General features: G+C 34.0%; 1 protein-coding gene across 1 annotated transcript in view; it reads right to left on the minus strand.

Moving 5' to 3' along the window:
- Positions 1 to 10,242, minus strand: part of LOC149547783 (TMV resistance protein N-like) — a 104,665-nt gene extending 94,423 nt beyond the window's left edge. Inside the window, exons 1-4 of the mRNA XM_089791837.1 lie at positions 9,590 to 10,242; positions 8,392 to 9,487; positions 7,976 to 8,290; positions 6,713 to 7,876 (exon numbers count right to left, since the gene is read on the minus strand). Of these exons, the coding sequence (XP_089647963.1) occupies positions 6,713 to 7,876; positions 7,976 to 8,290; positions 8,392 to 9,487; positions 9,590 to 10,101 (3,087 nt within the window). The 5' untranslated portion in view covers positions 10,102 to 10,242. The remainder of the gene's footprint in view (positions 1 to 6,712; positions 7,877 to 7,975; positions 8,291 to 8,391; positions 9,488 to 9,589) is intronic.
- Between the last annotated feature and the right edge of the window lie 3,141 nt (positions 10,243 to 13,383).

The following is a 13,383-nucleotide window of genomic DNA, read 5'->3' on the forward strand; positions in this document are numbered from 1 at the left end:
ATCTTCAAAATTCAGAGACAACAGACTTCATACAGATTTCCCTTCCATCTTCCTATCCACATTGAGAAGCCTTCTTGCATTTGTATTTGGTGTATCTTCTTCCTAAGGGGAGAAATGTAATTTGTAGACATTGCATCATCTTTTGTCTTCAAGGACTTTCCATACTTGCAAGAGATCACTCACTATGGGGGGGATTTCATTTCTCCTTATTTCCTTCTTATTGAGGGATTCTATTGTATATGTGTGATGTATGTCATAATATGGGGGTCTTGATTACTCCATCCATACATGCATCTTGCTTCTTTTTTTCTCTCTTTTTGGAGGAGGGTTTTTTCCATGTAGTTTTCCATCTTTCTCCATTTTATGAGAGATTGCATTGGATCTATCTTTTGCACTTATAGTTTGTACATGGGTACCTAACATGTTCTAGTAGCTGGGACCCATCTTGCATTACTATCTAGCTTTTATGAGTTTAAGTGCATTTCCCTAAGTTTCACTTAAGGGGGGTGTTGGTGTAAATAAGTATTTATTATTTACACTTTACTTAAATTTACTTAGGATAATGCATATTCATATTAGTTGTCATGTAGACACCTAGGATTTTGCATATTCATATGAGTTGTCATGTAGACAACACAATAGTTTGTGCTCCGGTTGGGCACATGTTGTCTACTTCATCTCTTTATGAGATACTATTGAGATCATATTGAAAAGATCATTGTTGAGAAAGATTGTTGAAGAAGACTATGTGTTTCAATCATTATTTTGTCACTAATGTTAAACCTTCTATTTGTTGGTAAGACAACTATTTATATGACTTAAGTACTATCATTTATTTGATTAATGAAGAGGATTTGATCAAAAGATGTAACAATAGCACCTAGCAAAAAGGTTGAGTTATGATTATATAAAGGAGTACAAGAACCAGTTAAGACAGTTATAACATGATGTGTCGATAATCTACTTAAGGTTACAAAGGTTGGCTACACTAAGAAAATTTAGAAGAACAAGTTATGCAAAGTTTTTCTACAAAGCTTGACCAAGTGGATAGTAGGTGTCGAGCAAAGTCAGTGCAAGTTAAGCAGAAAATTAGTTGGAGCTGACTAAAAGTAAAATCTAGTGGATATCGAGAAAGACAATTGATGTCGAGTAAAGTTTAGTTGATGCCGAGCACCAATAAACTTTAGTTGATGTCGAGTGATTTAATAGAGGATGTCGAGGAACACAGTATGTGTCAAGCATCAAAAGCAAGATAGTGTCGAGCTACTGCATTATTTTGAAGATCATAGATTCGATGAATCTGAGCTGACGAGTTTGTTTTCTTGGATTGTGTGAACCAGGTGGAAGATAAGGATGATGAGCTGGTCGCACAAAATTCAAGGTAAACCATTTTTAGGCAAATTCAAAGAGGATTCAAGGAGAAGTTTCTAGAAGAGATATGGAATATGGGGTAGATACATTGTATCCTACCTAATCTATCCTAACCCTAAATTGCATGATGGAGAATGCATGGCAAAAGGTCTTAATTTCCTATTTATAGGGATGGTTCTTCATGAAGCAAAGGTTTTCATGTGTGAGAACCTGAGGAAGAGAAGGAGTTAAGGGTTTTGCTTCATCAAGTAACCTAGAGAAGAGTCTGTATTGGCATGTTAAGCAAGAAGGCTTAAGGAGATGAATGCTCGAAGGGTGAACAAGCTATCAGAGTTGCAATAAGTGAAGGCCAAGCATAATGGAGGACTAAATACTAATCTATAATCTATAAATGAAGTTGTAAGTTTTATCAGATCAAACCTTACTATTACTCTCTAACAATTGTGTCAGTCTAAGGTAAATCCTTTGGATTAAGGTTGACCTAATAGTCATTTGTAAATCCTTTAACTGGGTGACATTCCAAGTGAATGTTCTAAAGTCCTCTTACAAGGCTCACTCCTAACAAGGTGATTGAAATCCTTTAGCAGGATCACATTTAAAAGTGTGTATTGTAACCTATAACAGGATCAGCCTTTCACAGGGCATCACTTTAGAAGAGTGAAAAAAAGTAGCATGTTACTAGTGGTTTTTCCTAAATTGGGTTTCCACATAAATCATTGTGTCAAATGTGTTGTTGAATATTTTATGTTTCATGTTTACATTTCTGCAAGTTGATTTGACAGTAACCTACAAGTTTTAAGTGATTACATAATCTTATGGATGCATGCATGATGGTAAATGTTTTATGGGTTCACTAAACTATGAAAAGTTTTATTTATACATTTGGACCTTGGATAACTGATCACCCCTCCCCCCCCCCCCCCCCCCCCCCCATCTCTCAATTATTCTGAAGAATTTTGACATATGCACCTTTTTATTCTTATACTCATATTGTTGCATGTGCATTCATGCACAATGGAAGATAATCCACTTGCGGTGAACATGTGCTTAGTTGTTATGCTTATCAGTTGCATGACTCCTAGTCATCGTGATTGCCTTTATATACAAGGCACTTCTATGATGTATTCATCCAATTATCTAATTTATCCATTCTCATTTGATCATGTCTTGTCTCCCTTGTGCTATCTTTTGAGCTTCTAGATCTTGGCATTTCGTTCTTGCCTCGAGAAAATTCTTACATAGTATGAAAGCTTGTGGAAAATTCTTACAAGGTATTAGAGCAATACCAAATTCTTACAATAATAAAGATCATGAATTTAAGGTTTATATTAAATTTTAAACAAAAAGATATAAAGACTAAATATATTACATATAGTGGTGTGCATTGCAAGTGTAATTCAATTACAAACCAAACAAAAAAGTTTTGAACATGAATATGAAGACAAAATAATTTGAATAAATGATTAATTTAAATAGTATCTCTATAAGCTAATCTAGAAATGCATACAAAGAATAATTGTATGATATATTTACGTAAATTTTCATAATTTTGTCTCGTAAACACTATTTTAATAGTTTTTTAGTTGCAATACTTTATGCAACATGTATTTAATAGACATTAAGCATAATTGTATATAATAGTTAATATATTCATTTTTATAATTAATTAAGATTTCTTACAACTAAATCTTTCCAAAAAAAAACATATAAAAAATACAAGAAAAAGGGTTGCTTAATGGTTTTTTTTCTAAATATGTTTAATTGAATAGATTTCTATCAAGCCAACATAGGACTTAAACCTAAGTGTAGCATCCTAGAGGCATAAATCTCACTATTATATTTTATGATGTGCATTAAAAAATGGAAACTTGTAAACTCAAAATCAATTGTTGTCATTTTTCTTTGTAAAAATAATTAGGGAAAGGCCCCAACAATTGTTAGGGGATCCAATAAATGTGACCATTTTGTCATGTTGACACATCTAACAATAGTCAATCACATATGTAGTAATAGTAAATCATTTTTAAATTTTTTGGTTGGTTATATGCCTAGTTGTGCACCAATGTTGGGACATTTCATAAAGAATATTGCAACATTCAGCCACAACTATTTACATATTTTAGTGAATGGTTATTTGTGTAACAACATAACAAGTATCAAGCGATTTCTTATTACAACCATTTCCCATTGGCAAATCACTTATGTTATGATGATGAGATTTCCTTTCTATTCCTTTTACTCCATGATCTTGAAACATCTATTATGGATGTTAGGAAATGTACAGAGGAAGGAAACAATTACACTATCCTTCACTAGGGCCTTATCCTTCATCTATTTAACTTCCATCAGAGGCTCTTCATGTTCTTAATTGATGATGAGATTTCCTTTCTATTCCTTTTACTCCATGATCTTGAAACATCTATTATGGATGTTAGGAAATGTACAGAGGAAGGAAACAATTACACCATCCTTCACTACGGCCTTATCCTTCATCTATTTAACTTCCAATCAGAGGCTCTGCATGTTCCTGATTGATGAATTGTTATAGGTTCTAGTGTCAAAACCACTCCCCAAGAGTAGAAGGATGAAGGGGGGTTTGACCTCATTTTGCGCTTTTTTTTATGATTAAGATTATGCCTTACATGGCTATTAAGACTATCTGTTTAATGGATACTTTTAAGACTATAGTAAAGTCTATTGTTAGTTTAGGTTATGTTTTCTATTATTTTATTACTATTAGCTATGTGTTAAATTGTTAGTTAGATAAGTGGACTCTGGACTTTTTTTATGATATTGTGTTTTTTATGTTGGATATGGGTGGCTAGTTTTTGTTTTTTGTTGGTCTTTGGGTTCTTAATCGACTATAAGTGGCATTGTCATTGATTAGTTGGTCTAGGCCAGTCACCCATTTATAGCTTCTTTCTAATATCAAAAATAAGTATCTAGACACACCTTGAAAATGACATATTTTGACCATGTTATGTGCCAAAAAATATTTATAGAGACATCTATGAGCATCCAAAATAAAATAAAAACCTTAGGGTTCATTTGGTTGTTGGAATTGAGGTGGAATTGAGAAATACATATAGCTGAAATTCCCAAACTCACAGTTTGTTTCCAAAAAATCAAAAAGGAATTGGAATTTTCAAATTATATTTTTTCCCTAAATGAGCATTAACAATCTTTCATGTGAAAAGGTGGAATTAGGAAACCAATTACAATTCCACTTTTTTATAAATCAAAATTTAGAACAATTTTAAGTCTATTAGCCTACCTAAGTGGTGTGTAGGTCATGGTTGTTGATGTTATTTTTCCTTTCAAGCAATTGAATATCAAATAATTGATTTTTTTTTTTTTAAATGTCAATATATAACATCAAACTAATGACAAAGTCAAAACAAACCCAAGGAAGGTATTGGATTTGGTACGCAACATTGATGGCCTCCTTGTCAACATATTCATGAAGAGAAGTATATTTATTTTTAAAAATATATTATGGGTCAATCATGAGTGCAAAGTTATACTTTTGAGTTGAGCAAACCTTACAATAAATCAAGTGATCTAAAAGAATGGATCAAATAATGGTGATATTGGGCGGTTACTCGATTTTGCAATGAATGAACAAATAGATTTCTTCTATGGGAGATGATTTCAATGCAATTTTTGCTTCTCTAGCTTTTAATTTTACTGATAATGATATGAATTTTTGTACAATCTTTTACATTTTATGATTTCTAGCCCTAAATCCCATTATGATATTTGAATTCAATGTATTAAGTATGTGGTTTAGGTCAAAATATCCAAATGTGGTGCATATATAAAGAATTCTAGGGCTTCTGAGTGATGTTTCTATGTGAAACTATTTGTTTCGTTTAAATTACCCACTTTGAACCATGGCTAGGTGTTTACTTTCCAATTCGATGATACAATACAGATTAACTTTTTTCTCTTTTGAGAATTTTACTCAACACTTGCATTTGATCTCATCTTTTGAGTTATGCATCTTTCTACTCATCTTCTAGGTAAATCAAACAAATTCAACAATATTCTAGAAACTATTTTCTAGATTTACAAATTCTAGAATTGGCTAATCCCAAGATTGTAGAATTCTAGCATTTTGCAATTCTAGCAACCAAATGGACCCATAGCTTTAAGGTAATTTAGGATTTAATATTTGTAGTTCACTAAGATAGCCTCTTTAACTACTTGGTCAGTTTGAAATGATTTTCATTTATTTTTGATGCCTAAAAGAACAAGATTGCAAAGCAATGAAGTTATGTCAAGTATATTATTAAGATTTAAAAAATTAATAATATATTATATGTATTTTTAATTATAATAAACAACTTAATAATTTTTTTTATTTTAATATGAATTAAAAAATTTAATATATTTATAAATAATAATATCAATTTATTTTATTATATAATATTTTTAAATTTTTATTTTTAATGATGTATGCATTTTTTTAAAATATTTCAAATAAAAAATTATTATATACATATATACATATATACATATATATATATATATATATATATATATATATATATATATATATATATATATATATATATATATATATATATATATATATAAAATTGTTGTAATCTAAAAAAAATAGTATAATAAAAATATATGTAAGTTAATATATGATATTAATATATATATTATTAAAATTTTATACATTTGTGATTTACATAAAATATTAACATAGTACAAATGTATTAATACATGTAAAAAATATTATAAAAAACATTATATATATTGTAAATTATATCATATTTTATAAATATTGTAGTAAAGTTGCATGTTTGTTTTTTTAAGTTTTAAACATTACCACATTGTTAAAAATTAATAACTGTTGCAAAAAGGGCTCATATCGCTCAAAATATTTTATCCAATAAAAAAAATTGTTAAATAAATTGCATCTCTACTAAACTAAATTCAATATTTTTTAATATGAAATAAAACACACATAAAAATAGTTATTAATAAAAAGTTATAAATAAAACACATATATCATTGGTCTAAAAAATAATTATTAATAAGAAGTTGAGCTCAACCAATTCATGCAATAGTTAAATAACATATATTTAAGTAATTTTCATTTTTGAAATACTTTTATAAAATTAAATGATCAAGTTAATAACGATATTATAATTAAACTTTTAAGTAGAACCTCCTATGACAACAGTGAACTTTAATGTAGCCTCGCTTTAAAAAAAAAATTGTATTAATATATAGTCATATTTTAAAATCAAAAGATTCATATTCTAATTTTAAATTTCTTTGGAGGGTATAATTTAAAACTTCATTCAGTAGCATGATCAAAACGTACCTCAAACTCCCCGCGGAAACGATCATTCCATGAACCCTCTCCAGTAAGCCGCACTGTGTCACCGCTCCCATTGCCATGCCTTATTTCCAAGGCTGTCAGCCCTCTCACTTCCCACAAGATGTTGTTCTGAACAAAATCGGAACAGTTGGTAATTACTATCATTTGCACTTTACTCAAATGTCCCATCTTCGGCAACATTCTCAGTTTTATACAATTTTCAATATCCAGGGTTACCAGACCATCCGGAAGAATTGGCAACTCGAGAAGCTCTGTACATCCACGGCGGACTAGTTCAGTCAACTGGGAGCGCACAGCACAAGGTACAGGTAACCTGGAAAACTTATTATACTCCAAATGGAGAATTTTCAAGGATGACAATTCACCCAAATTCTCTGGAATGGACTTTAAATCACAATCCCCTGCCTCCAATCTCACCAAAGATTGAAGTTTGGATATACTTGAAGGCAGTGTTCTTAAGTTGTAACATTTGTTGACTAGTAACTCCTCCAAAGATTCTAAGCCACCAATTTCATTTGGTAGAACAAACAAAAACTCACACTGATTCATGTTGAGGCAGCGCAAGTGTTTGAGATGACCAACCGAAGCAGGTAATGTTATGATCAGACAAGACTCTAGGTCCAGTTTCTCCAGCCGTGAGAGGTTGCCAATAGCATTAGGCAACTCTTCTATATCGAACACATCTTTAAGCTCAAATATTTGTAGAGACTTGAGACCTTCAAGTGTTTCTGGAAGCTTTCTTAGATTTGAGCAGTAAGAAAGAACTAATTTTTGCAAGCAAGACAACTTGGTGATACTACTTGGAAGTTGTTCTAGTTTTTCACACCGAATGAGATTCAAATACTGGAGTTTTTGCAGACAACCTATCGAATAAGGTAAAGCCTTGAGAGAAGAGCACCCTGCCAAGCCTAAATGTTTCAGTTCCGAGAGGTCACCTATGCAATCTGGCAGTTTCTCTAACCTAGAACAGCATGATAGTTCCAAGTAGTAGAGCTGTGCCTGAACACCAAGGGAAGCTGATAATTCAGTGATCAGGGAGCACCCTGTCAAATCTAACTTTAGCAAACATTTCAGGTTAGATAAAGAAGGAAGCCTCCGTAAATTTGGACACCAATTCACGCGAAGAACTCTCAGATTTTTGGGCATCTGCCAAACATAAGTATTTATTGATTAGTCATGTTTACAGATAAGATTATGGAATCAGTTAGTTGAAGCTCTCATGGAGTTGGGAAATTTAATACTTACCTTCCTATGTGATTGTTCATCCCACAACTGCTTGAGAGAGAATTCTAGGTCACTGCCATGGGAAATGCTTCTGGAGCTCAAATCAAGGATAGCTAGATGCCCAAGATTCCATTGCGATGGCAAGACATCCAGTGAACACCGCTTCCACTTAAACCATTTCAAATCTGGAGATAATTTAGTTGCATCGCCTTCCATTAATATGGTATCAGTGAAACATAGGTACCGGAGGCCATTCAGTGAAGCCAAACATTTCTTTTTCCATCTAGTTCCTTCGCTCTCTTGTACGTGAAGCAGATATTTAACACTCTCTGTACCCTAACCAAGAGAAATACATGTATCTTATGTCCTCATGATCACATTCCAACCCCCTATTTGGCAAATTTGAAGTAAATGTACTTGATAAAAAAAATTCTTACCCGTTTCTCAGTAATTAGTTTATGCACATCCTCCTGCTTCCACAATCTGCTTCGCTTGCCGGGATTTCCAGGAGATTCATCTGCCACTATGGCTCTCCCTAAATCTCGTAAGAAATCGTGCATTCTGAACCGATTGTCGTTGCCAATCTTTATAAGCAATTTCTGCTGAAGATTGTCTAGGGCTGTGTCTACATCTAATCCCAATTCTTCCCAGAAGATAGTTGGCTCTTCCCTATCTTGGTCAACAAAGTAGCAGGCGATGTCTAAGAATATCTCTTTCTCCGATGAAAGGAGAGAATCATAGCTGATCTTCAAGGACTGAAAAATCTCTGGATAACTGAGATTACTAAGCTTTCTTAGTGCCTGAACCCAGTATTTATCATCTGTCCTTTTGTTCCTTAAAAATGCACCCAAAACCTCTAATGCTAGTGGAATCCCACCAGAAGCCTTGACGATCTTCGTGGATAGGTTTCGGTAAGGATCATCTGGTTCTGCTTTGTGAAATGCGTGCCAACTAAACAACTGTAAAGCTTCACCCTGTTGAAGACCTTGCAATTCGTAAATGTTTTCGGGTGGAATGCTTATATTTAGTCTACCACAGTCACGAGTGGTCATAATTATTCTGCTTCCAGCTGCACAGCAATCTAACCTAAAGTTCTCCAGCTGCTTCCCGTGGTCAACATTATCTAAGATGACAAGACAACGTATGGATCGCAGATGAAATTGCAGAAGGGATTTGCCATGGTCTATGTCATTTACTTTGATGTCAACGTTTGACAAATCCTTCAACATTTGTGTTTGTAATCCTATGATACCCCCATGGTCCTGAGCAGCCCTAATGTCGGACAGAAAACAGGAAGCTCTGAAGTTGCAGGAGACATCATTGAAAATAGCATTGGACAAAGTGGTCTTACCAATGCCACCGATCCCCCAAATGCACACTCGAATTGTTCGGTCAATGAGATGTAGAGCTAAAATCTCCTTCATCTTCCGCACATGATGCTCAAGTCCAACAACGTTTTGAGGAACTGGTCTGGGTAGGAAATTCAATGCAGTGATGTCTGACACGACTTGCTCCACCAACCTCCCTTCATACCTGCACATTTGAATCAGCTAAAGACAAAACGAAAACCAAAAAAGTGTAGAAATCTGTGGCGGAGTACAAGAAAAGAGCAGTTATCGCACAAATACGTAGTACCCTTGAAACATGTGAAGAGACCATCCAGACAAGGAGGAGATGTAATGGAGAGCATCCTTCCATTCTTCAATTATGTGTGGCTCAAATCTAGCTTTACTGCAATGTTTCTCGAACGCCTCTGCATATGTGCCCTTCTCTTTCAGTGGATAGCGGACACATGAGGGTTCCACACCATAAAACAGAGGGATAATTAGTCCTCTGGATCTGCACTTCCACATGTGCCTCACCTCTTGCAAACACCACCTGGACTCTGCATAACCACTCGAAAAAATGGGAATGAGAATGGCACTATTTTCGATCGCCTCCTCCAAACTCAATCCAATAATCTCGCCCTTCTCTAGCTTTTCAGTATCCAGAAAAGCGTGAATTCCGATTAATTTGAGAGCTCGAAACAGATGATCTACAAAAGACTTTCGAACATCCGGTCCTCTGAAACTAAGGAAAACATGATACTTGTAATCTAAGCATCGAATTTTTCCCGAGCATGGTCTGAAACTGGTGAAATCAGCCATACTTTACAATCTCATCAACAACGCATCGGAATGAATCTCCTGTAAACCACGACCGATGCCTTTCAATTGTAGTCCGATTCAATCTGTACACGCAGATGCCTTTTCAAATCTGCTGACTCTTGCCAGGCTTGCTCGAAAATCCCGTTGAAACCCTCACAAAGTTCTCTCCACCACAGTTTTTTTCCCCACTGGACCAAACATCTAACTAGTGGCCGACAGGATACGTTTGAATGCGAAGCCTCGTGGAAGAATTTCGGAAGGGCGGTGCAAGTTGTCATTGGTTTGTCACTCTGCCCGACAGCCTACGTCTGAATACGAAACCTCGTGGAAAATCTCCCAAGGCCGGTGGATGTTGTAAATAATTTGTAAGTCTGACAATTTGTGTAGGTCCTAAACGCCTAAATCGTGAACTAAAACGTAAATCTTACTTCCTTTCTCTCTGATAAGGTTTACGTTGGCTAAATATCAGATTAAAACGTAAGATTTATAAAGGTTTGGTTGAAAAAACAATTGTGTTTCACCTTAATAAATATGCATTTTAATTTGTTTAGGTGTTGTCCCTAGTTACCACAACATCTAAACTAAAAACTAAAATAGAAGTTGTTTATCATGATGCAAAAATGATAGGGTGCATAGTAAAAATGGCAAGTCCAATGAGAGTTGGTTTTCAAGTTTGAGTGTTCAACAAGTTCTTCTATTTGTGTCTATATGCTTAAGCTTCTTCTTTTGCATACCCTTGTTAGGGTTGTTGCACATTCCCCATTTATTGTGGGATGTTTGTTTGTTTATTTTTAAATGGATCACTCTTGGCACATCTATTATTGTTGTTGCCAAAGTGTTGCCTCTTGATGTTAATGGCTCCTCCTCCAAGCAAGTGTCTCAAGAGATTCGTTACCAAGGTCTTCCACAAGGTAAGTCTACTACCTCGGATGTCATTGTACCACTTTTTGATTTTGATCAAGCTTGTGAATGACTTGAGAATCTTACTTTCATAGGATATTTTGTTGGTCAATTCCTTCGGAAAGTGTGCTCAAAGATTAGGTTTCCAAGTCTTGGCTCCCTCATGGGGTTCGCCTTGATGGAATCCAAAAACTCACTAAAGATTTTTCCTTTTCGATTTGACAACCCTTTACATTCTAATGTCATTCTTAAAAGCATGCCCTAGTTTGTTCATAACTCTTTGCTAGTCTTTCAACCTTCATCCACAGACTTTCAAGTCTTTGATGGTAAGTGTATCGTCTTAACATGGAAGCACTCATCATTTAAGTGCTTACATTTGTGCTTAATTTTTCTTTTCCCCCGCTCAACTCCTCCTTTTTCAGTTCTATCAATTCAGTTTTTGAGACAATGGGTTACCCCTTCTCGGGATAACTCTAGTATAGGTTGACCCAATTGACATGTACTAGTATAGATCATCCTATACCTCAAGTAGTTTTGGTCCAAGGGTCAGTTTTGTGTCGAGGATTCAAATTTGAAAATCAAGTTACCTCACTAGCTTGCTTTATTTTTTAGTCCAAAAACTAGTATAAAAGGAAGTTTGAACACCTCATTTTCACATCTAAGCACATCATATCAAGCTACCTATATGTGAATTCAAGCACTATGATAGCAAGCAAAGATATTGAAGGCAAATTTCATCAAGCATTCTAGGTGAACTTAATATTCAAGGATCCTTTGTGAGCATTTCCTTTTCAAGATCTAGCACTTTTTTGGCCATTAAGGGAGGAGATCTACATTGTTGCATTCCTCTTCTTCTTCCCTTGTGAACATCTACATCCATTGCTCCATAATGTGGTATTACTTGGATATATTGCATTTGTGGAATCTCCTACATCCTTCATTGAAGATTCAACATCAATAACATTCAAGCATTGTAAAATCCTCATTGACAAGGGTTGCATCAAGTAAGGTGAATATCTACATTTATCTTACATCTTTACGTGTCTTTACATATTTGTCTCTTTCAAGGTTGATTCCTAAATAAGGGCTTCACTAAGGAAATCCCCTCCCCACCAAAAAAAAAAACATTTTTTTCTTCTGTGGAGGAATAGGTTATCAAAATTGTGAATTCAGATATGAAAACTATCTGTTGAGGACTTTACGAAAAATATGGGTCTACTTTGTTTCTATGCTCCAGTAACATGTTTGGCATCCCATAAATCTACTGGTAGATGTGTAAAAACTTGAATACACATGAAGATTTGAGAATTTTAGGGGTTTTTTTTTTATCATAGATCCACAGCTAGATTTTTTGTAGCGGTTGTGGAACCATAATTTTTGTAGCATAAATGAACTTTCTTTTACATATTTTGAGTTCAATTTTCTCTCATTTTCATCTCACACCCTGTATATGTTTTTTAATTGAATTGGATTGTTTTCATGCATATTGCTCCTAGATCTATTTCATCTTTATCAATTGGTTCAATTTATATTTGCAATTCTCGTCTAAAGTAAATGAGCATTGCATGATAGAAGACATGTTTGCATACTTCCTTAGTATAATTTGAACCCTTCATCTTATTTGGGTTTTGTTAATCTAACTTGAGTTGTATTGAGAGTTATGCTTGGAAGCCCCTCTTTCTCTTTTATTGAGTGGTTTAGGGTGAAATTATTAAAGTAATAAATTTCTCTCATTGACTTTACATTGTTAAATTCATTGAAGTCATTTCATCTCTAAAATTTTTAGTGAATAAGATATGTGCCCCTTTCTTTTTGGAGTTAGATTTTTTCTTTGCATTCTTCTTGCATTTTGGAGTTAGATTTTTCAATCTCATGAAGTTATATCTCTTTATCTTTCTTATTGTCCTTAGATTTACTTTATATGCTCCTTTTTTTAATTGATACTCTTTATTTTTAGGTCTCATTAGATTTTCCTTATGTGATCTCCCCTTTTATAAGATTTATCACAATAAGTTCAACCTACAGCATTCCCATTAGAAGAAGTTGTATTGTCATGGGCTCTTTCAATCGTGATTCCTCTTTTTACCTAGGATCCATGATGGTGCAAATATTTTCACTCGTGATCTCAACCCTATCACCGATAATAACTCTTCTCACTCTTCCCATGATAAAGGTAAAGCCTTAAGAGTTCCTCCTTCCCAAGTTGACAAGGTCACTAATGAATTTGATGAATTGGAAAATTAGCTTGTTCAAGAGAATCAAAATCCTAATAGTGTTGTCATTATTAAGGCTATTATAAAAATTCTTAATCATAGTGACAATAAATTTAACATATTGTGCACAACATATCTCACCTTATTAGTATTATTTCTAAGCCTTTGA

Source organism: Cupressus sempervirens, chromosome 7 (assembly GCF_028749045.1).
Source record: "Cupressus sempervirens isolate cs-2001-9-10 chromosome 7, ASM2874904v1, whole genome shotgun sequence".
Taxonomy (NCBI): domain Eukaryota; kingdom Viridiplantae; phylum Streptophyta; class Pinopsida; order Cupressales; family Cupressaceae; genus Cupressus; species Cupressus sempervirens.